At 36.1% G+C, this 23,342-nt stretch overlaps 1 protein-coding gene across 1 annotated transcript in view; it reads left to right on the top strand.

Moving 5' to 3' along the window:
• GNAS (GNAS complex locus) overlaps window positions 1-23,342 on the top strand; it is a 120,888-nt gene that overhangs the window by 51,959 nt on the left and 45,587 nt on the right. Inside the window, exons 4-5 of the mRNA XM_026862308.1 lie at window positions 12,566-12,620; window positions 12,707-12,826. Of these exons, the coding sequence (XP_026718109.1) occupies window positions 12,566-12,620; window positions 12,707-12,826 (175 nt within the window). The remainder of the gene's footprint in view (window positions 1-12,565; window positions 12,621-12,706; window positions 12,827-23,342) is intronic.

Here is a 23,342-nt window from a genome sequence, read left to right as displayed (position 1 = left end):
GAGCAAAACCCAAACCTAAACACTCATTTCTTCTCAAATGTACTTGTTGACAAATCTAGGAGTAAAGTAGCTGTGTTAATTTTAAGTTCTGTTAGGAACAGTCAGAGTAAAAGCTATAGTGTACCAAAATTTGAGTGGTAGCAATCAGGGAGAGAATAAATTTGACTTTAAAGGTCTGAGACAGTATTAGAATCAAGAGAGACCTACAAGTGGTGGTCTTGCATGGCCTTCAGTTTCCCTGCTCTTGAAAAGAAGTTTTGAGTCCTCCTAACTTAGGCTGCAAAGAAAGGTAAAACAGGTTACCTAGCTGATTGGTTTCTATCCCCTGTGGTATGCTGATGTGATACGATGGGGGGAGAAAAACAAAAACTAATCAGCTTCAATTTATTCCACTCTAAGGTGAGAAAAAAATCTTGGGATTCTTGACGTGTTTGGCAGAAGAGTTTTTCCCAGTTAGCCATACATTTACCGTCTGCATTTGTATTGGTTGGGGATTTGATAGTAAGCGGACAAACTGTATCATTACCTTTGGTATGGGGGGGAGAGTTGGTCCCTGGGTACAGGGATCGTTTAATTGACTACTTCTCTGTTGTTTGTTTCAGAGCAGATATTGTATTAGAGGCTGTTAAAACTCACTGTACATTTGGGACAGTATGGCTATATAACAGACATTTTTCTGGAGCTTTTCCAACATATGTTATGAGTGCAGGGATAAAACTAGATGACTCTTGTGTGTTACTATTTAGTGAGACTGATTTGATCTTCTGGAAAACGTCTGTAAAGGATTTTTCAGATTGTTCCATTCTCTTCCTTTTTTAGAAACCTGTTTTCTAAAACTTAGTAACAATTTTTGGAGCCATGTTCAGCTAAAACAAGATCCAGAATTTCCTAGTGTCTTGTTTAGAGATAAAATCAGTCAGCTTTGATTTACAGAAACTGTCCTAGCTAGAAATTTACAGGAGGTTTTGTTTTCTTTTTCAATATCTTTAACACTGACTCTATAAAATACACTAAAGAAATAATAATTTTACGCTAAAACATCTGAATTTGCCACACATACACGTATGAAAGAGGCACATGCACAGCTTTGAATATCCAAAATAATTGATATTACAGAGAAGTTGCTGAGCTATTATGTGAGCTACAGTTGAAACTGTATTACACTGGTGTCTGTACAGGCGAGTTTACGTTTGGAAGGCTGTAGTACTAATGTTTTCAAATGACATCTAATTTAAGAAATATAACTAGTAGCTAAGTTTTTGGTATTTTCTGTTTAAGACTACTTAACTGTGATCCTCCCGTTGCAAAGCAAAGTGTGATGGACATAAGTGACATGTGGCCATAACACAGAGCTGCAGAGGAAAAGGAGAGAACTAAACATATGTGGACATCTTCAGCATGAGAACTTGCATTGTATTTTATGTTGAAAGGCTGTGGAATACCTTGCATCTCAGTGTTTACATAAGCAGACCTGTGTTCAACTTATGGTAAATTTTGCTTCCAGAGATTTTATAACGTAATTGTTCAGTGGAAGAATGCAGGTTTTTTTTCTTCATACAATATAGGCAATGCAGCATTCTTAAAGGTTCTGCACGTTCTGGCCCCCATCCATCACAGTACTTAAACCATGAGTAGCCCTATTAAAGTTGATAGAATTACTCATGTGCTTAAAATTAAACATGTGCTTAAGTGCTTTGATGGATTAGAGCCAAAGTTGTCAGCACCTTGCTTTGTTATGTGCTGTGTTACACCTGCCTCTCTGTGCACTAGCCTGGATCTTTAAGGGACAGATTTTCAGATTTGCTTGTTCCAGTATTTAGTTACTCCATGTTCTAAAAATGCAGTTTACATGTGCAATCATAGTAAATTCATACACTGTTTGGAAGTGTATATATAAATACACAACTAGATCTCTTGAAATCTAACAGTACTTGACAAATTTTACAAGATTTTAGGGAGAGGGATTTCAGTGGGAATGTTGTGCTAATTGTTCACATGGAAACATGACATCTATGATGTTTTTCACAAAACCAGCTTTCTGTTGAAATCTGGATTTTAATAGAGTGTATAATGGAAATCACCATTTAGATATGACTGCACACTGTTAAGAATGACTGTGAACTTGAACTTCCCAAAAGCTAAGATCAATAGGGACTGTTAAAGTTTCTGCTGATAATGCTGAGGTTGTAAGCACTTAGGCAATTCTTTAAGGCTTATAACTAAAGTTGAACGTACCTGACTGCTCTTCATCCTTGGAGATGACTGTAGAAATCTTCCTTGATTCAGACTTTCAAAGGTAAAAATTCCAGATTTACAGCTGTAAAGAAAATAGTTGATTCAGCAGTCTAACAGTAAGAAATGTGTGGTGAACAAAATATTTAACATTAATATCTCACTGAAATCTAAGGTCAGCTTTCAGCAACAGCTGCATAGTTTAATAAACAGTTCCTGTTTTCCTTTCCAAATTGTCCTCCCTGTTTTTTGGATACTGAAAATCTACATTCACTGCCTTAACTGCTTTTCTCTTCAGACCATCGTTCTGAATTTATGGCCTATCAATACTAAATCCTGCATCATTTAGAAAATGTAAGTTTGGGTCATTGAGAAATATAATTGCATTTTTAAAAAGTAATGGGAAAAATGGTGAAATAGATAATTATTTTTTATGTGAGTAAACCAAAATTTTCAGGAAATTGCAGTCATGTTGCAGGTGATTTCACAGTGAAGGGGAAGCCTTCTTTGTTTAGTTTCTTGATTAAAATTTGGAACTGAGTTTTAAATTGAAATTAATAGTGGAGTGAATATTTCATGGTGTAAAGTGTATTTTGAACTTTGTCCTAACTCTCAAACTTTTTTTGAACTATCAGTTGGTAGCAGATAGCTCTTTGTAGCTACCTGTTAACTGTTACTGATCAGATGACTCAATGACGCTTTGTATTTGCTCTGATCAGATGTATCTGTAAGAATTTGTGATCAAATTGAACTTATATTTAAATCTTTATGAGCACATGTGTATTTGAATATTGTAATAATTTTCCCAGATGTTATGTTAGCAAACCTTGATTGCACAAAAATTTTTGAACTGTTAATGTGTCTGTCCCAAATAAGCAAAAGAGTAGCTATTTCAGTTGTTAGTGAAATTGGAAAGCTCTGTTATCACATTCCAAGCTCTTTCTGTATTTTAGTGGTCTTTAATTGTATCAAATGAAGAGATTGGAAAGGTGGAGTTGAGAATAATAGTAGAATTCGGACAGAAGTCACAGTGAATGCTTGTAGAAACATGTTTTGTAGAATTTACCTTGTTTCTGGTAGGACACCGCACTGTACGAATTTGAGCCTTCCCATTTTTCTGTTGTGCTGTTGTCCTTCTGATATCTGTGTCTTACGTTCTACTGTGCAGGGGTTTGGATTTAAAAACCTTGAGCATTTTCACTGTTAGAGGCAAGCACCTTGTAGATCGCTTGTCTACAATATCACATGCCAGAAGTGTTCCAGATTATAATGGAGATCATAATCCCTAAAAAAAGTCCAAGAGATTTTCAGGACTGACCATGTTGACCTGTCTCATTACAGTCTTCTCCTCCGCATTTCATCCTGCTTGGGCTGGTCTGTGTGTATACTTAATTTGGCATCAGTGTTCCAGCCATTTTTATTTTAGGGCTTCTTTCCATTTACTACTGGCACTTAGCCAGCTGTGTACTTTTTTAGTTTTAAGTAGCAGTGAGGTCATTAGCCATTATAGGAGCTATTCCTCTCATTCTTGTACACGAACCCCTGAAGAGCTCTGCGATGTGGCTGCCCTCTTTGGAAAGCTTCATACCAAATCCTGATTGAATAAATTACTAGAATACAGACATTTACAAAACAGTGTCAGAACAGATGAAACTCATATGTCTCTCTTCAAAGCAGTGTTCAAAGTTTAGACAAAAGTGCTTTGAAAGTACCTGAGAACTAAGGTGAGAACAAGGCCCCCAGTAATGCTGCCGTTACCTGTCTGTATTTTAAAGCAAAGTCTCTGCAGTACCAATGATGAAGTGATGAACAACGCAGCAAATACCCCAGTTTTAACAGAAGGTGCTGTTGATCCATGTATACTGCAGTGTCTGGTCAGTATGTACTCACACGATGGTTTTTTTTTTTTTGGACATGAAGAGACCAATAGACCCAGTCAGGTAGCTCAGGAGACCCTACTAGATTGGGTCTGCTGTGAAGCATGGCTGTACAAGCAGACAGCTTGAAACAACAGAGAATATGTCCTGAGAGGTGTTGAGTGCTGTATTTCAGTGTTATTGCACAGCTGGACATAAATGTTTCAAAGAAGTGATGGGCTGTGTGCATGTTTCCTTTTTTTTTCCTGTGTTAATAATGACCACATTCACAGCGCTTAAATAAATAAATAAATAAATAAAAGGTCTTTGTGCTTCCTGACAGCAGTTTGAAATGGTTATCTTAAAATAGTGAATTGTACAAGGCAAGATGATTCAGCAAGTTTGACTTGAATCCTCCTATTCCTGCTGGTTGTGAGGGACGTCCTTCTGTACCATAAGAGAATCACAAAGTGTACTCTGAAGTCCTTAGCCTTGTTAATTATTGTACTGAGTATCTAGAGAGAATACTAAACTTTTGAGGACACCTTTCATTGTCGTATGCGTAATTACCTGTACTTAGAGCAAGAAAACAAAAATGGTGTGTTACCCTTGGTGTGCATGCCGGAAGAACTAGAGACCAGGTTTGCACTTTACAAAGGTGTTTAATTGCACGGTATGAATTAAAGGGCCCTTGTCAACCTCATCCATAACACTGCTCTTTGAATGCTTCTATTTTCATCCCTTATCTAAACTACTGCTAGTTAATTAGCTCAGATAAATGGAGCAGCATAAGCAGAATTATGCTTCTTAATATTGGGTCTGTGATGGTCCCTTTGTGCCACTAACAGGTATAAAGGGACTGTAAACCAGTTAAACTGGTTTTATGTAGGAATTTGCAAAGCCAAAGGGGAGCCCCAAGGTGGCTCAGAGCCAGGATAGCATCTCTGTGCCACATTCAGCTGGGCAGACAGTATGACCAGGGTACCATGTGCCTGGGCTGTTCCTGCCTGCTGGAGCAGCTGCTGGGACAGAGCCATCGGGTGCATCCAGCTGCCCTCCCAGAAACTTGAACTTCATCAGGAGCCAAGCCTTCCCACAACAAGTCTTCACATCATGTAGCCACTGAGTCAGAATAAAGTTACCCTTTAACCTTTACACCTGGGGTAAAATAAACCTGAACGTTAACTGTGTTTATATTTAGGGATGCCTTTTTTAGAGTTTTGTAGTAATTTCATTGTGGTACTGTTCCCTAAGATAAGAAACAAGTCACACCCCTGTCACCTCACTGCAAATAATGCAAATAATAACACTCCAGGGCAGATAATGATCAAAAATAACATCACCTCTGCTTTCACGTAGCTCTGATGCATTTTTTTTTTTAATCAGTGCTTCAGTAATTTGTATTTCTTGCCTTTTAACTTAGAGAATGATTCTGTCATTCTGTAAATAGAAGGTATTTCTTAGCCCTTATATTTCTTACCATATGCTCATCCATTTATGGACACATAGTAAGATGTGCATGTAACTCGTGGAGATAAATATTGTAATGCCTTAAAAAAGCAATGGTAAAGCAGTTTATAGTGCTTTTCCCAATATTTAAAAGAGAACTTGTAGAAGACCCGTACATGTTGTCTATTACACATATTGCATCATACACATGTGTGAAAGTGATAATGCTTCGGGGGATAATTGACCTAAGTTCTCCAATCATTTAGGTCACAATTAGATCTGTGCTACATAATTTAAGTTTTAACTGTGTCTTTAAATCAATATATAATGACAAAATTATTCATCGTGCTGGGGTTTTCTTTTTCCAAAAGGTAGTATTTACAGAGAAAGTGAATAGTACATTCTCATAGCAGTTCTTTTTCTTTTATTATTATTTTTGCTCACAGTAAATCATCTTTGGTAGCTGGATGTTACAGTTTGTTGTTACCCAGAACCCTGAAGATATAAAACCAAGAATCTTCAAAGTGAAGTAGATGGGTGAAAAGGTGCTGTAAGAGGAGGAGCATAGTATTAGGATGAGGAAACGTAGTTTCTCCATCCAGCAGTAGCAAGGGTCTGTTGCTTTCAGTGAGATTCTTGATACGTGCGTGGTCAGTGTTACCAGCATGGCATTGACTGTGTAGGAGTGCTTTAGATAACATTTTGTCAGCTAGCAATGCCTTTGGGTAACTTTATTTCATCTTAGAAGGTGACAGAGTTATCAAGAACAAAGTATTAATGCGGTTAGATAATCTCTTTCAATTCTGCTGCAAGTGAGAACCCAGCTAAATTGTATTTCCTGTCAGAAGCTGTAGTTACTCCTGTGCACCTGATGCATGGCAGCTCCTATCCCATGGTACCACGTGTGCTTGCCTTTTTTGTTCTTAAACAGTACAAAACAGAAAATTATTTTTGAAGTTGGCAGAGTTACTGAGATCTCTGTGGTCAAAAACATACTCAGTGGTTTTTCGCTATTGCATTTTAGCAGTTTTGTCTGTAAAACTGGTACTTGGTCACAGGTCTAAGATGAACTCTTTCGGCTTCACTCTGAGTATTCCAGGCCCCTATTTTTCCCAGTTTTCAAACGCCTCTGACTTGGTCTCTGCCTTGTTTGCCATTCTAGCTGTTATATTTTGAGATAATTGCCATGTTGTTCTGTTAGAAATAACCCAGGCTGCTAAACCAAGTTTATCTTATTGTTGAATTGTAAAGTACCACAGAGTTTTTGTAATGGGGATTGGTAGCAAAATCTTAATTGAATTTCCTTGCTTGTGGTCTTGTGTCTGAAGATCTTGACTGCACTGCTCCATTTTTATGAGGTGGATTGGCAGGTAGTGCTGTTTGCATTTTTGTTAACTTCCATAAGATGCAATAAACAAATTTTAATGCAGATTTTATGGAATGTTTATGAAATCCATGTGCATGTTTCACTGCATCAGAGACACCATATTTAGATGAATAGCTATGTTTAAAGCCCACGTGCCTGTGAAGTGCATGACTGCCTGTCAAAGAACTGAATTGTGTTTTAAAATGAAACTGATACATCAACTTTTAATTTGCTTTCAATGTGTAATTGCAACGGGCTTTGAAGGTGAGCGGAAAGCTGACAGCCCGTGGCTACTTCCCTGTAGGTTAATACCCAAAAGTAAATGGAGATACACCTGTGTTGAAACACAACAATGTCATTTTCTCCTATAAAAAGCCAGAGGCAAATTGTTTTATAAGATTCTTATTCTGGCTCTCCTGCTTGCAAATTGATCCACTTAACTGACAGTGCTTTGCACGGGCAAGGGAAGCTTTTCACTAGATAGAGTTGTTAGGTCAGCGAGTTCAAGAGTGAGCGAAGTTTGACAGTGCTTCAGAAATAAAGGTAATTTATGCATTATACCAATCACTGATGGTGATAGAAGCCAGACTGTTTACAGTCTTGTAGAGAAGACAAAGGCTGATGTTCTGTATTACCATTATGTGTTCATGTTTTACTATGCCCTATTAAAATGGTGTATATATATATACACTCTCCAGGCATGTACATTTTGCAATATGAGTTTAAAGAGAAAGCTTTTGCTTTCTTACTATTTGCAACAGCATCCTGAGAACTACAAAAAATTGCGAACATAATTAATAAGAACATTTTTAACATGGTTTTGGGGAGTTGTTATATAATAGAAAGCCAGTCATTTTAAGTATGTGTCCTAGTGTCGCATGGTGTACTCTGCCCGTGCTGTTACATACCCTTAAGGATTCTAGACAGGCTCACTGAGGTGAAATAGTGTATACACACTATTAAATTGCAAACCATTATGTGGCATTATTTATTATGCTAAGGCTGCACATAGGAAACCATGTGTTAAAAGACAGATTGAGAAAGAAAATTACATTTTCCAAAAATGAAAGCATTTATATCTGCCATATGCAAAGAATGTTCCAATATTTTGTATTCATATTGTAAGTATTCATGTTCCAGGGCATGTTCCTTTTTTTAGGCTATGTTCATAGGGGGATTAATTGGCAATCATAATTAAGCCTCATTAAAAGCCTTTTTCTGTTGCATGTTATCTGATCAAAGTCTTTTTACTTTCACTCAAGTGATGCATCCCACAGCATTAAATTCAGCTCTTCGGTGTTCTTCGTGATACATCTGATGTTTGATTCCTAAAATATTCTCACATCTAAAGTGTGGAGTTTCCTATATAATCAGGGAATTTGGGGGAGATGTGGGGAGGGTTTTCCCGCTATCTGAGATAACTGATATATGTTAAAATGAGAGCGCTGTATTATCATGACTATCTTTACTTCTAAAGGAAAAAAAAATAGATTCTATTGTTGTTGCTTTGCACTCTGCATGCTTCAGATTCTTTTCCAGCTGTGGATTTGTAGGGTTTTAAGAAACATATCACTTCATTTCAGTTGATAAAATCTATGTTTTGCTGGAAAGAAGTAGTACTATACTACATTCTGATTTAAAACTAGGTAATTATTTGTATTTTTCTCTTCAGTCTTGTCCAAACTCTGCCTGTTTGAACAGAAAATTGCAGCAAGGCATACAGGTTCTTAACCTGTCAGTAGTGACCAAGAAATTCAAACTTCTTTGCTTTCAGGAATTTAGATTTATGGCATAAAGGGGTGACAGGATTTATTACTACTTTTTTCTTTTTTCTTTTTTTTTTTTTAATTCTTTAACATGTTTTGACCATTCAGCACCAATTTTTTAAAACTTTTCTATCTGTCAGATATTTATACTGGGTGAGCTGAATCCTTGATCCTCTGGAATGTTATTTTTAAACTTTAAATAATTTTTTCTAAGTTCCAAGTAATGGTTGTTCATATTATCAGAAATGAACATGAAAATTAAATTAGTTTGCTTTCTGATAATCTGTTTGGTAATATGTTCATTGGATAAGACTTGATAGTCTGAGTAAAAATGTTGCCATTTTAATAGTAAAGCTCAGCCACAGGTGTAGAAGTTCTTTAGTAAATACTGATTAGGTTTGTTTTCAAGGAATATTTGATTTTCCTGACCTTTTATGTCATTCTAATTTCATGTTATTTGAACTAAAATGTCATCTTTTTTTATAGTACCTAAAATAGACTTTATTAGTTTTCCTGAAAGCTATGTGCAGCTTTGCTTTGGCCCATTTAAATATTGAAAACAGCAGGATTTGAGATTTTTCTTATAATCCTCAACTAATAGAGTTTAATGCTTTGTTTGGCCTACCCTACACAGCCTAAGCAAAAGTTTTAAACAAGATTAAAAATATGACCTTATTAACCCATGGCATCTAAAGATACAGAACAGGCCTGCAGAGAGTCAGTCGTTTGTTAGCCAGGATAGCATGGTGCCATTCCCAATCTATTCAGTCTGTTCCAGAGGAAAACTGGGAACCCAGCTTTTTTCTTTTGTAGTTTTGACCATTGTGCCAGCACTCGGGAATACGAAAGAAAGAAACAAGACTCTGTTTCTAAGTTGAATATTCAGTCTTCGTAGTTGGGAAAAACAAAGTTGTTACTTTTGGAAGTCTCAGGTGCAACCTGGATGGGATTCTCCAAAACAATTCTGGCCAAGTAAAGGGACAGCAAAGGTGGGGCTTAGCTTTTGTACACTGAACTTAATTAGTCCTGAAATAAAATGAGTTTCATCTTTCTTTTATTTGAAGAGAAGTTACAGTTGCATGCAAGCTGTTGGGCAGGTGATTGATGAACACGTTGAGTTCCAGAAGAATAAAGTATCTCATTGTCATGGAAAATTTATGCTTAGTAAACATTACAAAACACAAAATGACACGATACATTCATTGCTCTGTAATAAGAATCCTTGTTTACCAGGCATGCTATAGGGCCATGGCAACAAAACCAGAAATAGGAACTATGAGTATTCCTGTTGTAAAGATGATGATGGTTATCAAGCAGTTTGTTAATTGCCGGAGTTTTACATCGCTCCATATTCATTATCACTTTGCAGTGCTGCTAGTAGTTTGAGGATCAGTGAAGAGTTTGACAAAGTATAATAAAAATGTTTTATTGTATGGTGTGGAAGAGTTGGTAAATATGCACTTAGCTGATGTTTTGAGACAGTTATCCCCAAGTGTTCCATGGAGAGAATATAACTACAGTTTGCTTAAAAAAATAAATTAGAAGACTTTCTAAACTTTTGTCTTTCTAATTATATTCCAAACCAAAGCAAAATGACAATATTATTTCTGTACTCAATCTTTTAAAACTACTGCTATCTTGCTTAATTTTCAGCATATCAGCTGCCCTTTTGTTCTCAAAGGGTGGAATGTGTATACATGTTCATTAAGTTCAAGAGCCAGTTGAAAATGGGAGGCAAAATCAGGCCAAATTGCTTACACTGTCATTGATAAATATTTCTTGTTTTCATACTATTATTTACATTTTTTAAATTAAAGGAACATTAAAAAATAGAGAGTTGCTGATGTTTTTGCAACCATATGTGCACTAACTGAAAAATATAGTGTTTGTGCTCCTACAGTAAGTCTTGATTTGTGGAATGGGGATTCTTAAGTCCTGGGCCAGTAGGAAGCATTGAAGATTGGAAGGAAGAGGGTGAAAAGGCTTCAGTTTTTCCTCTCTTTTCCTGTCTTATTTATTTTCCTTAGTTCAGTGCTTTTGGCCTTTCTTGGCTCACTGCCTTGTTCCCATCAGTGGTGCCAAATCCATAAAGAAAAAAACCTGGTAGTCTTAAGGAATAAGGTGGTCTTTTGAGAATTTGCATCTGGTTATTGATCATTTAATTTTCTTTTTGCATCAAGCTTCACTGACCTTCCTTTCCCTGCCCCAAAGTTTTGATAATATATGCAACGGTCAGTGATGAGGAGCTGGTGTTTAGGGATGATCGTGTTTCTGTTTGGTAGAGTTCTGCTGCTGATTCAGACGTGTTCTCTACACAGCTAAGTCATCCTGAACAAGATGATTTGATGCCGTTTGCTTTCCATCAGTAAGAACAGCATTTTGCATTGCAATCATGCTTTCACAACTGTAGAATGTATCGTAAGATCCTCCATGTCTGTATCTAAAAGGCAGCAGAACGTGCGGCTGGCACGGTGGTGTCTTCCTTGACCCTATCTTTTACAAAAGTTGCATTGATCTTTCATTCACTAACCAGAATTCCCGCCGCTCCTGGATATCTGCTTCTGTCTTATTTAAGCAGTACTCCCCCCCTTTTTTTTTTCTTTTTTTTTTTTTTCTTTTTTTTCCTGTTCTTGTGCATTCTTGATTGGTGAATATGCTTTCAGTTTCGTTTTGGTTGTTGGCTGTGAATAATTATAGAAAGGAAAAAGTGATAAAAAGCATTTGCTATATGAGTACTTAACTCAGTAAAATGAGGTTTTCAAGCTGAAGGTATGAGCACTAGCTTTTAAAGGTAAAAAAAAGAAAACATACTGTAGGTAGTTTAAAGTCTTAGGGATACTGTGCTGGAAAATGTTAGTTTTCAAATTGAAAAAAATTAAAAATAGTTCATATAAATATTCAGATAATTAAAGTGTTCTGTAAAAACAGTTTAATGAAGATTAAAAGGTCACTTAGATAATTTAGCTGGGGTTTTTTAGTAATTACATGGCTAACTTGGTTTACCTCAAAGTAGTAATTTTATGCTGTGTATAGCAAGAAATGAATAATGTAAGAATTTTGTTAAAGTGTATTGCAATTAAGTTACAGTTTACAGACTCAGTGCTGGTAATACCTTGAGGATGCTAATTCCTGGTTATACCAGATGCTTGATCATGCATTTCATTTGATTGCACTATTCAGCATTCAAAATAACTATTGTCAGATTTGACATAAAATACAATATAACTATAGTAGAGGCAATGGTTTGTTCTGTAGCTTGCTTGAGCCTGTTAAACTTTTCAATTTGGCTGCATGTAATCCCAAATGATAGTGCTCCTATAGAGCATTCCAGGTGGTTTTCTAGCCTACTCTTTTGCTTGTGGTTAAAAGGTAATTTTACATATTTGGATAAGCCTTTCATTATTTGTTTTAATTTTTATGTCCAAACTGTTAGTTTGAATGTCTCTGACAGGTTGAGTTCTCTGCTCTAGCTTTTCTGCTATGACATCATTTTTGTCCTTTAATTTTTTTGTACTTTGAGGTTCTTCAGTCTCCCTTCATTTGGTTCTACTTTTAATAGCTTACACATTTTTTTCTTCCCCTATTTATTTCCAGTTCATGCTTTTCTAAATAACTTCCAGATATTGGAATCTGATTGATTTTGAAGAATGTCTTAGTCCTAGTCTGAAACTGAATTAAGTTTTTATTCAGCATAATTAGATACATAAATATTTACTGTTGAAGTAGAAAAGTTATGAGATACTGAAGTCTGTGTACATAAGTGGTTCAGTGACTGACAGCAGTTTAGTCAATAGTGACAGTACAGTTTTGATATAATACTTTTCAAGTTTGTGTTCTTTTTCAAAGCGATATTCTGCTTTTATGGCTTATAAATAATAATGTATTTTTTATTACAGGGAGAAGAAAATGAAAATTCAAGATATTAAAAACAATATTAAAGAAGCTATAGAGGTAAACTTATGAGCTATTGTTTTCAATTATTCAAAGCTAGGTATTCAGACAAGTATCTGCAGTATTTTATTTTTATTTCTTTGCAGACAATAGTGACAGCAATGGGCAATTTGGCACCTCCAGTTGAACTAGCCAATCCAGAGAACCAGTTTCGAATCGACTACATCTTAAATTTAGCTAACCAGATAGACTTCGATTTCCCACCGGTGAGTAAATAATTCAAATTGTCTGTAATCATGTTTTTTTGCAAATAATTATATTTTACTGCACCATAGTAAACTTTTACAAAAATAAGTGAGCTGCTCTTTGTGAATTACTACAGTAGGTGTCTTTGATCAGTGCTAATCAAAGTGTATAGCAACACAGCTAGAATATTCAGGCTGATCCTTACGAACACATAGAGCCTTGTCTACTTTCTTGTGCTCTACTGAAATAATCAGCTACAGAGTTAAGATGGACAGTGCTGGAAGTAAAGTTTGGATATTGTTGGGAATTCTCTAGTCAAGAGGAGTGAAGATAGACAGCAACCTGTTGATGATTAGCTGGCATTTAGTGATACTGTATTTCTCTCTTTTGGAAGTATAGTAGAGTTTTCTTGCTGATTGAGACATGTTCTTTGACAGCTGTGTCAGCCAGACTTTCTGCAAAGGCTCTGCACGCTACGTCCTTGCCCCAACCCTCCTGGTCCTAGTTAATCATTCAAAATGCCAGCAGTCCCAGAGTAAATGCAGGAAGTATAATTATCTAGTTGATGATATAACTTTGTGCCCACTCACTGTGATGAATTTCCACTGTATCTCAACCAAGCTAGTAGCAGAAGCCCGTGAAAATACAGTTTGCAAGCACTGAACTCTTAAACACTAAGAATACGTTTTTATTAATTACCATGAAGTACCTTATACTTGCAGTAATACAGGAGTGTTTTAAAGCTTGTATTCTCTCTCTCTGCACTCTTCCAGAGTTCTGAGGGTGGTAGGAATTATGATGAAGTATCAAAATCATGATCCATTTACATCAAAATTTTGTATCCAGCACTAGTCAGTCCCAGGTGCTTAAAAGGAAAGTGCAAGTGCAAATAGTAGTAAGATGTGGGATAGTTTGCACCACAGCAAGGTTTTCGTAACTTTGGTTTGTAAACATTATTGAACAAGCTAGTCTGAAACCAGTGACAGTTACCTTTTGCAACTGTTGTCACTTCTGGGAATTTGTCTGCTTTGGTCAGCCTTTATTAAAAGAAAAAAAAACAAACAACCAAAGTCATGTGCTGTTATCATTTAATTGGAAATACTGGCAGTGTAATCTTCAAATCCAGTAATTTTTAGTGTTCAGCAGTTACAGTCAGGTTGGAGAGGGAGATATATGATTCTTCTCTAGCACATAAAATGTACAATTAGTCATTTTATCTTAAGGGATCTGAAATAAACTAAAGATTTTGAGATTTTTAAAAATTGATACCTCTAATTTTGACACTTTTCAGCTTTATTTATAGGAATATTTGATCCCTTCATGGAGTATCTCTCCTTTTAAGGGAACAAAAAATTTGTGCTTTGAAGATAGTTTTAAGAGAATATTCGAGAGAAAAGACAGTGGCTCCTTACTCTACCCCATGTGCTCTTGAACTGGCTGCGTGCCTGCTGCTCTCCTACTGCCCATTGTTTTGTGATAGTTCAGGTTGTGATCTCTAACAATGCTGTAACAAGTTCCTGTGACCTACCTCGTACTGAAATACTTGATTTTCCTTGTCTGTTCTATCTCAGAGGCTTTTTTTTCCCCATTCAATTGGAATGCAGTGATTTTCTTAATTATTTTTTTCTTTCCCCTGAAAACAAGAGTCAATTGTGTAGTGGTAAGTGAATAAGCCAAGTGTGTATGTGTTACATTAACTGTTTTTTATATAAAAATTAATATTCAGCATGTATTATCTCCGGTAGGATACATGATAGCAAGCTTTTGATGTCTAAAGCAGTAGAAATGTACTTATCATGTCCATAAGTAATTTCAAGTTCAGTGAAGAGTCTTTGATATGTTGAATGGCACACAACTTCAGGAATAACAGTGCTCCAATAAAACTATTTTTTTTTTTTCTCTGAGTAAAGATATTGTGTTAAATTTTTAAGCCCTGAGTCTACAGAGTTTTAGGTGTGTGCATGACTTGAACCTGTGGCTAGCTTCACTGGCATGATTAACTATTTCATATGTAGATGTTTATAGGGTTGAGGTTTTAAATGGATGTACATTAGCCACTAATTTTAAAGGAGTATTGTTGGCTCCCTCTGTCCTCCATGATTATATAAACTAATAGTGTATCTGATTTCTGAGTGTGTCTGAATGTAGGTTATAGTCCTTTGGTACCTGAAAAACTGAACCTGCATTTTAATTGCGTATTTTAAATCAAGTTAAGATCTAGAATGTCCCTAGATGCCAACTGTCAGTGCATAGTTATCAGAAACAGATAATCCTTGGGTATCTCTGTAAAAATAATTTTGACTTTGTTATAGATTAATTAAAAATACTTCGAAGAAAAAATAATTTTTGTAAGTGGAAAGGATAACCTTATGCTAGTTGTGCTTTATATCTAAGGAAATCTTGACTATCTACTCCAGTACTCTGGTGGAAGAACTTCAAAAACTGGCAGCTAAACCTTTTCTTATATAGAGTATTAATGCAGAAGAAGGGAGGGGAATTTTTAGCAATGTTAGCAGTATGCCGTGCTGTCTGTTTTGAGCTGAAGACCTTACTTTCTGTCTCTTCCATTTTCTTCGTGAAGGTAGATAGAAAGAACACTCGTGTACCAAGGAGATACTCTTTGAGTACTTAGCGCCATACTCTTTTAAAATCCAAGATTGTTTTTCTTCCCTTTAAATTCCCATTAATCTTTTCCTAAACATTAATTTAGCAAGCTCTCCAGAAGGCAATGCACAGGCATATGGAGTTTAGCACGAAGATTGTGTAATTTCTTCTCCAGCTACAGGGGATCTTCTTTAGAACACAAAGCCTCATCCTTCTTCTGTACATAAAGGAGTAGTTTAAATGAGGTTTAAAGTACACATCAAAACCTGCGTTCATAATTGTACAGGTGAAGCTAGAATGCAAATTTCTTAACACTAAGGTTCAGTGTGATGTGAAAGGCAGAAGAAAGTAAAGGAAGAATATAGGAGCTTTACAGTGTGATGATAGTGTAAGGGTCTAGCTCTACATATGTAGGATTCAAAGAGCAACTTTTGTGTTCTGATACTCTAATTCTTTTCTGAGTGTGTGTCTCCATCTGTTTGCTTTGCAGTTTTTAACTTACAGGAAGTGTGTTGTTTGTGTAGAGCATATTGTATTGAATTAAAAAAATGAAAAAAACAATTCAAGTTAAAATAATGTTGGTACAGTGCAATGCTAGGTTAAACTTTCCGTTTAAAACTGGAAATTTAGTATGTTGGAGATTTACTAGTTCAGCACGCTTGGTATTTAGCAGCTAGATTTCTTGAATACAAATAAAAGCATATGGGAAAGGGAAAAGAATAGTACTTACTGAAAGGAACTCTGTCCACATAATCATGCTCATGATTTAAAGTATTGCAATATTTAGTAGGTCAAATCTGTAGTTCCTTTTGTAGTCCTTCTGTATTGTTTCCTCATACTGTATGTACCACTGGCAAGAACCTAGAAGAATTTCACTCTTACAGCTGATGGTCCAATTTGTCTTGTCTTTCAACAGTTTCTAAAATTTAAATTACAAAAAAAGCCCAAATCTATATGACTGAAGTGAATTGATAAAGGTGATGAACATAACCACACTGAAAATCTATGGAGAATGCTAATTAGTAATATGCTAGGCAAAACAACTGAGTACTAAGTTCATGTTTTTATGTGAAGTATTTTCTGCCTTAGCTCATTGTGGACTTCTGAAATAGCTTGAGGACATAATATCTCCATGGGTAATGGAGTGCTATTCTGATTTAGTTTTGCAAAATACTTTGCTGCCTCTGGGGGTAAAATCTACCCTTATTATTATTAGGCTTGTTGCACAGCCTTTTCTTGGAGCAGAGCAGAATGGAAATAACAGAAGTCTAATCAGATCCATGTAATCTATTGTTAATATAAATAGCACTGATAAATATTGTGTGTAGTATGTATTGTGTGCTGTGTTGTATTTGCATCATTGGGAAACATATTCTTACTAAAATGACAGCACATTAAATGTCTAAGTCTTGCAAAAAATCTAGCCATGATAGTTTGAATGAACACTTAGAATAACAGAGATCATGCTTTCAATAGAGAAGTACTGAAAACAGAACTCTAGTTTTTCTAAAACACTACAGTACTATTTTTGTATGAAAGATCATTTAAGGAGGACCATTATTGTTGCCTCTATTCAAGTTGGGTGTTTATTATGCAATTAAATGTCAGTGGCTAGCATGATGACTTTAAGCAAAGGAAAAGAAACTTGAAGTAAGGGAACCTCCATGTTCATCAAACTGAACTCATTTGAGATAGTTGAAGCATTTAATTTTAATAATCAAGCTGATTGTGAATGCGCATTAGCCTTAGAAATGAGGTAGTAATCTATGTGTTGATGTATTGGTACAGAGCTGAAGGCATACATGTAATTACTGCTGCTGGGCTTGTGTTTTAAGATTATGTCGTGATAAATAATATTTTTTTTTTAAAGGAGAAATTTATAAGTGATTTAGAAATTCTAAAATGAGGCTCCCTAATGAAACAAGTAGTATAGGTCGTTTGCTCGAGCAGTAAATTGAGACTTCCAAATGGCATTTCCATCACTAGCTCAACACAATTGTTTGTGTATGTTTTCAATGTCAAAAATCAACCTCAAAAGTATTTTCAGTATTTCTGACTAGCTGTATATCTGTTTCAAATAAAAGGTGATTTGGGGTGAGCTGGGTTATAGAGGTGATATTTTTATTCCTGTTCTTCATACCAGACAGTGGTTACAGGGTATTTTCTCCATCCCTAGTACCAACTAGAATAGTTGCCTATTTTTCATCCCTTTCTTTTTGTTCTTACTTTCTTAGAAGAGGAGAAGAAATGCTCTTGTTCTTTGAACATTTCTCCTTCCATGATGAACCCATTTGAACCAAGCTACCAAATGAAACCTATTTATTTTGGGTCACAGTCTCTTTATAATTCTCTGGTTTTAATGAGATACTTAAATAGCATAAGAGTATTTACAACTGCCTATGTTTAATTGTTCTGGGCTCTGCTGAGGAAGATCTCTCTTTAAAATACCCTAATAACTTAAGAAAGGTTATATTCAAAAAGTAGTAGAATCAGAATGTTACCTTTGAAGTGCAAAATTACTGGGGAATCACTCCAGCCTGTGGCTCTCTAGATCTAGCAAAATAGTCGTTTAGAACAGATGCAATTACTTGTAGTGTGCTGGTGAAATTGTCTGCAGATTTTTTCGTCCTGGTTTATTTTTTTATTACACTGCTCCGTTGTAGTTATTTTGAATCTCCCACTACCAGTGCTGTTGAATAGTTTTATTATGGCTTCTGAGTGGTGTCCTTGAGGCCAAGCTTTACCACATGCTGGCTTCAGCCTCAAAGCCAGTTTAGTATCCCCTCTGCCCACAGCCATCCCTTCCCTCTCCTCCACACCATGATGTGCCACCCTCACTTGCACCAAAAAAACCCTCTGTTGTATCCCCTGCATAAATCAGACCATTGAACCGATATAGGGTAAAAATAACAGTGGTAACCCTTACTCCTTCTCTCTTCTATTTTGGGGAGGTTATTTTAAACAGGGATGAGTTTTGAGGGCTGGCTTATGGCATGGCCCATAGACAGTGTGGTACAAATGAGGTGGTACAAATTGTGTAATATGTTAATGTGCAGCAGGGTCAGCGGTGGGGGTGAGAGTCCTTAAAATGGTTTTAATACCAAAATCTTCAAGAAAGCAACAAGAGAATATAGTCTCGATAAGAAAAGATGTGAACTGGGATCTCTTTGCTGCCAAAAGTGTTCCTTAATTATATAGGCAACAGAGCAAAATTATCTGTCCCTGTAGATAATCACCCTGATGTGTATAATGATAGATATGTTATTATTCCTGTCTAAATACATCATGAAAGAAGAGGAGAGCTGTTCTGGTTTGACAGCATCACTAGCTTTATAATGTAATGACAAACATTCACTCAAATCGGGGACATTTCCAATGAGGTTATCACAAATGTCACAGATTTTGGGGTGTGGAAGTAGGCAGAACATTTTCCCTGGCAGGTATACCTGTGGGAAGCTGGGAAAGGTGGGAGACAGAGCCTGGTTTCTTGTGTGTGGATAACACTGTGTCTGGGTACCCAACCAATTTGGATAGTTATCACAGTGAGGGAAAACTTGGGGCTCTTGCTTTTTCTTGTCCAGACTCTTATGATTTTGAGCGAGTCATCTCAAGGCCCTATATACTTTTTTTAATGCCCTATATATCTTGTTTTCTGTAAAACAGTGATAGTTATGTATCTTGGAGATGCATCTTGAGGTGCAAAATCAGTAGAAAATGTATGTGAAGTATTTTTAACTCAGGAATGTTAATGTTAACAAAAAGGAATGGGGAGTATTACAGCCAGTATCAGGAGAGTGGTGTGATACTAGATCCTCTGATCTTTACTTACTCTTTTTTAAATCTCTATTATCTTATCTACACAGAGCAGCTTCTTCTAATTGGACTTCTAGATAATCCAATTAAGTTTACCCGATCAGAGTTTAACAGGACTTAAATAAAGCTGGTTTTCCAATCCTTTAATAGCAGAAACAAATTCTTGAATACATATTAATTGAAGAGTTCTTTTGAAGCCTTCTTTTACTATAGGGAATCTGAGGTAGGCAGTCACTTCATCTCTGTTTCTCGTAATTAAAACATAACAGTGATTTGCAAATGAATCTTCTGAAATCTCTGGGTTTCGTCCACATGGATAGATGCCTGATATGAGTGTTTTGTTCTTATGAGTCAATAGCAATATCTAGCAAATTCTGACATTGCTAATCTATTCGTTGGAAGTTATTTTTTTAGTTTCACCTTAAGTCTGCAGTACCGTAAATTGTAATTAGGCTGTGAACTAGCTCATTGCATCACACTAAGAAATACTACATAGACACAAAGCTTTTTTCATGAATAATTTAAATATATTGAGTATGAGGATAAAGTATTATCTGACTTATTTGGTGACTAGACATTATTTTAACGAGTAAAAGCAACTACTATTACAAAACTTAATCTTTAGGTTCTCAAGCAAATTCCTCGTGGCCATCTTGTTGTCATAGTAGTTGTACCTGGAATGGCAAGTTTTTAGATGTGCAGGATTTCCACAGTGGTCCCATGCGGCTGCTGAGGCTGTGCTGGGAGCAGCTGCCTGCGGTGTGTGGTGGAGAGGCTCTCGCACCCCGGGATGTGCGCTGTGACTCCGGGGTGTCTGTGGCCCTTAGCAGCAGCTGGCAGGTGAATTCAGTGCAAACTGCTTTCAGTACCATTAATTTTACTGGTTTTACTGGTCCTGTTTCTTTTAGTTCAGGAAACAATAAAGTCTTTGGGATTCCTGTAGGAGCATGCATAATTTACGCAATGCCTTTTTTATTTACAGAGTAGAACTTGGGGGGGTGGGGTGGGGGGTGTTTATTTTTGGTTTTTTTTAAAGTAATTCTTTAGTAAAATGTATAATTAGAAACAGTGTGTGCATATGTAGTAAATAAACTTTAATAAGGGAAGTTCTTCCTTTTTAAACTTAAATGTAAAGCTATTTAAGTATAAAAAAATATGTGGAGTGCATATGTTTTGAGTGCTGAAATTTTTCAGAAATCAAAGCACTGACTAGGAACCTGGGCTTTTTGGAAGTGAAGAAACCATTTGTAGCATCCTGTAGAACAACTAATCGCTTTAGTTCATTTAGTTTGCTATATCATTCAGTAATTTGACATTAAAAATCAGTTAGTTTCATATTAAAACTGGAAAAAAACAAAAATATCCTTGAAAAGTACAAAGTCATTGCTTCCACAAAGCAGAATGCCTTGGTGACTGGAAACATTTACTTAATTCACCAGCTATATAAAAAAGGCTTATTTTTAAAAAACATACTTTGATAAGCCTTTAATTTTGCTATACCTCATGCATCCAGCTAGAATTACTTATTAAATGAAGTTAATATGCTAGTTTTCTTCATTTATATGGAACTTTGGTCTCATCTAAAACAAAGATCATGGACAAAAAGAAAATGTAGCAAAAAAGAAAGCAGCGCTGCCTGGCTGGTTGTCATGGTTTAACCCCGGCCACTAAACCCCATCCCGCTGCTCGCTCGCTCACCTCACCCAGGATGGGGGAGAGAATCAGAGGAATAGAGGTAAGAAAACTCATGGGTTGAGATAAAGCCAGTTTAATAGGTAAAAGAAGAGCCACACACACCAGGAAAGCAAGACAAGGATTTCATTCACCACTTGCCCTTGGCAGGCAGGTGCTCAGCCAGCTCCAGGAAAGCAGGGCTCCATCATGGGTGATGGTTACTTGGTAAGACAAGCACCATCACTCTGAACATCCCCCCTTCCTCCTCCTTCCCCAGCTTTACACGCTGAGCATGACGCCGTGTGGCACAGGACATCCCTTTGGTCAGTTGGGGTCGGCTGTCCCGGCTGTGTCCCCTCCCAGCTCCTTGTGCACCCCCAGCCCACCCGCTGGTGGGGTGGGGTGAGAGGCAGAAAAAGCCCTTGACCCTCTGTAAGCGCTGCTCAGCAATAATGAAAACATCCCATTTGTGTTTTCGACACAAATCCAGAACATAGTCCCATACTAGATACTGTGAAGAAAATTAACTCTACCCCAGCCAAAACCAGGACACTGGCAATGAACTAAACAAAGTAAAAAAGATTTTAAAACATATTGTTACAAAATTGCTTATATTTATACAATATTAATCTGATTAACAAAAGTAATACATACAGACTGTATGTACCAGGAAATCAAATGGACGCCAGCTAATGGGCATGAAGCTTTGAGAAATACCAATTTAAATATGCATAGTAGGTTTGATTTTGATAATTTAAGTCAGCAGTTCATATTTTTACTTTAATATATAATTTTGGTTTATCTTCATGTCCAGTAATGAAGGTTGCTTATTTTTGTTGATTTGTCTATTTGTCTCTCTTTTCCTCAAATATAGGTTAAGTCCTCTAGTTTCCACCTTGTTTTAGAGTTTTTCCTCACAAGTTTTAATTTGTAGAAAAAACTTGAGAATCTGTTTTTGTGAAGAAAGTAGAAAGCTATCAACTAGGGGTGTCTAAGTAGGAGGAGTTTCATAATTTGTTAAGCCTGTATTCAGTAACACAACATACATAGTTAAGCCAGTCTTTCAGAAGAACGGTAATATCAGAGTACCTTGACTTTAAATATAGCCTAAATAATGAGTAACGTGTATTTAAAAAAAGAAAAAAAAAAAAAAAGGCCAATCTCCCTTTTTGACTTCTATGAAGAGAAATGAGATGAAATGTAAGAGCTAAGCAGCTTTACTAATTAGCATTACTTTTCTCTGTAGTGATTAGTCTCTTGATTTGTTTGCTGCAGTATGTCTTGCTACACCTGATTCGAATCTTAAATGTGGCAGCATCTGCAGGAACAACTCCTGTCTCACCTTCTGGTAATCCAGATTTTATTGCCAGGCAGTGAAAATGGGGATGCTGTTACTTCTTATGCTTCAGTTTGTTACATGCAATAAAATAAAAAATATTCTGTGCATGAAGTGAAAATATTTTTGGCTAGAAAATTAAAGGAATGTGCCCTTTGAATTCTGCAGTGATTTCACTGAGGTGTTCACATAGTTTTATTGAAATCCCATAAGGTATTTCTTTAATTGGAAAATCTACAATCAATCCAGGACTTTAGACAATGATGTTATCTGCACATCTTTCATGTAGTACAGTCGTTATAGTACAAAAAAACCCCCCTATATTTGCTTTATTATTATTTTACTTGATTAGCGTTTGAAGTAAATGCTAATGCTTTATTCCACACTTGTATTTTTATCCAGTAGATTCCCAACCATACCATATTTGTAGGTTCATAAGTTCACGTTTAGAAATTCACTTGAAGAAATTGTGACTTAATTTCTCTTGATACGTCTTCTTTGTTTTCCTCAGAGCAGTCTTAAAGAACGAGAACAGATTAATTCAATTTATGTTGAAATAGAAGAGCTGTTAGCTGAATTAAAGAGGAAATAAGCATAAATTTAATGTAGAAATTCTTAAGCATTTTCTGGTTTTAATCAGAGACTGTCACAAAATATTGGTGTACACATAGATGAAATAAAATTTTACCTGTGAGCCTGTTTGGTATTGCAATGGCTTGAGAAAGTTTCTGTGAGAGGCTGTATGAAGACTAAAGCAACATGTAAATGTGCTCATTGCCCTGTGGATGTGCTTTCTGGGTGTACAACAAAAAGTGCCTTTGGGCATAAAAGTTCTGTAATGTGCAGAGACTTGGAAATGAGATGGTAAACATGCTTCTAAAAAAATAATGACTTCAGTATTTTAATTTAATTTGCATCAGGTCAGAAGAGTAAAGGATGAATTTGGATGAGCATGGAAGTAGCTAAAAAGAAATAAGTGAAAAATAGTGTGATCTATTTTACATTTTGATTCTGTGGAATACTCTTTGCTGTCTTTTTACATGTGTTCCTCTGTGCTGAATTTAAACTTGGTTTTCATTATTCCAGTACCAAATACAATATATTGTAGT

This window comes from Athene cunicularia (assembly GCF_003259725.1).
Source record: "Athene cunicularia isolate RWA chromosome 20 unlocalized genomic scaffold, athCun1 chr20_part1, whole genome shotgun sequence".
NCBI classification, from domain to species: Eukaryota; Metazoa; Chordata; class Aves; order Strigiformes; family Strigidae; genus Athene; species Athene cunicularia.
This window is presented reverse-complemented; position numbering and strand designations above follow the sequence as displayed.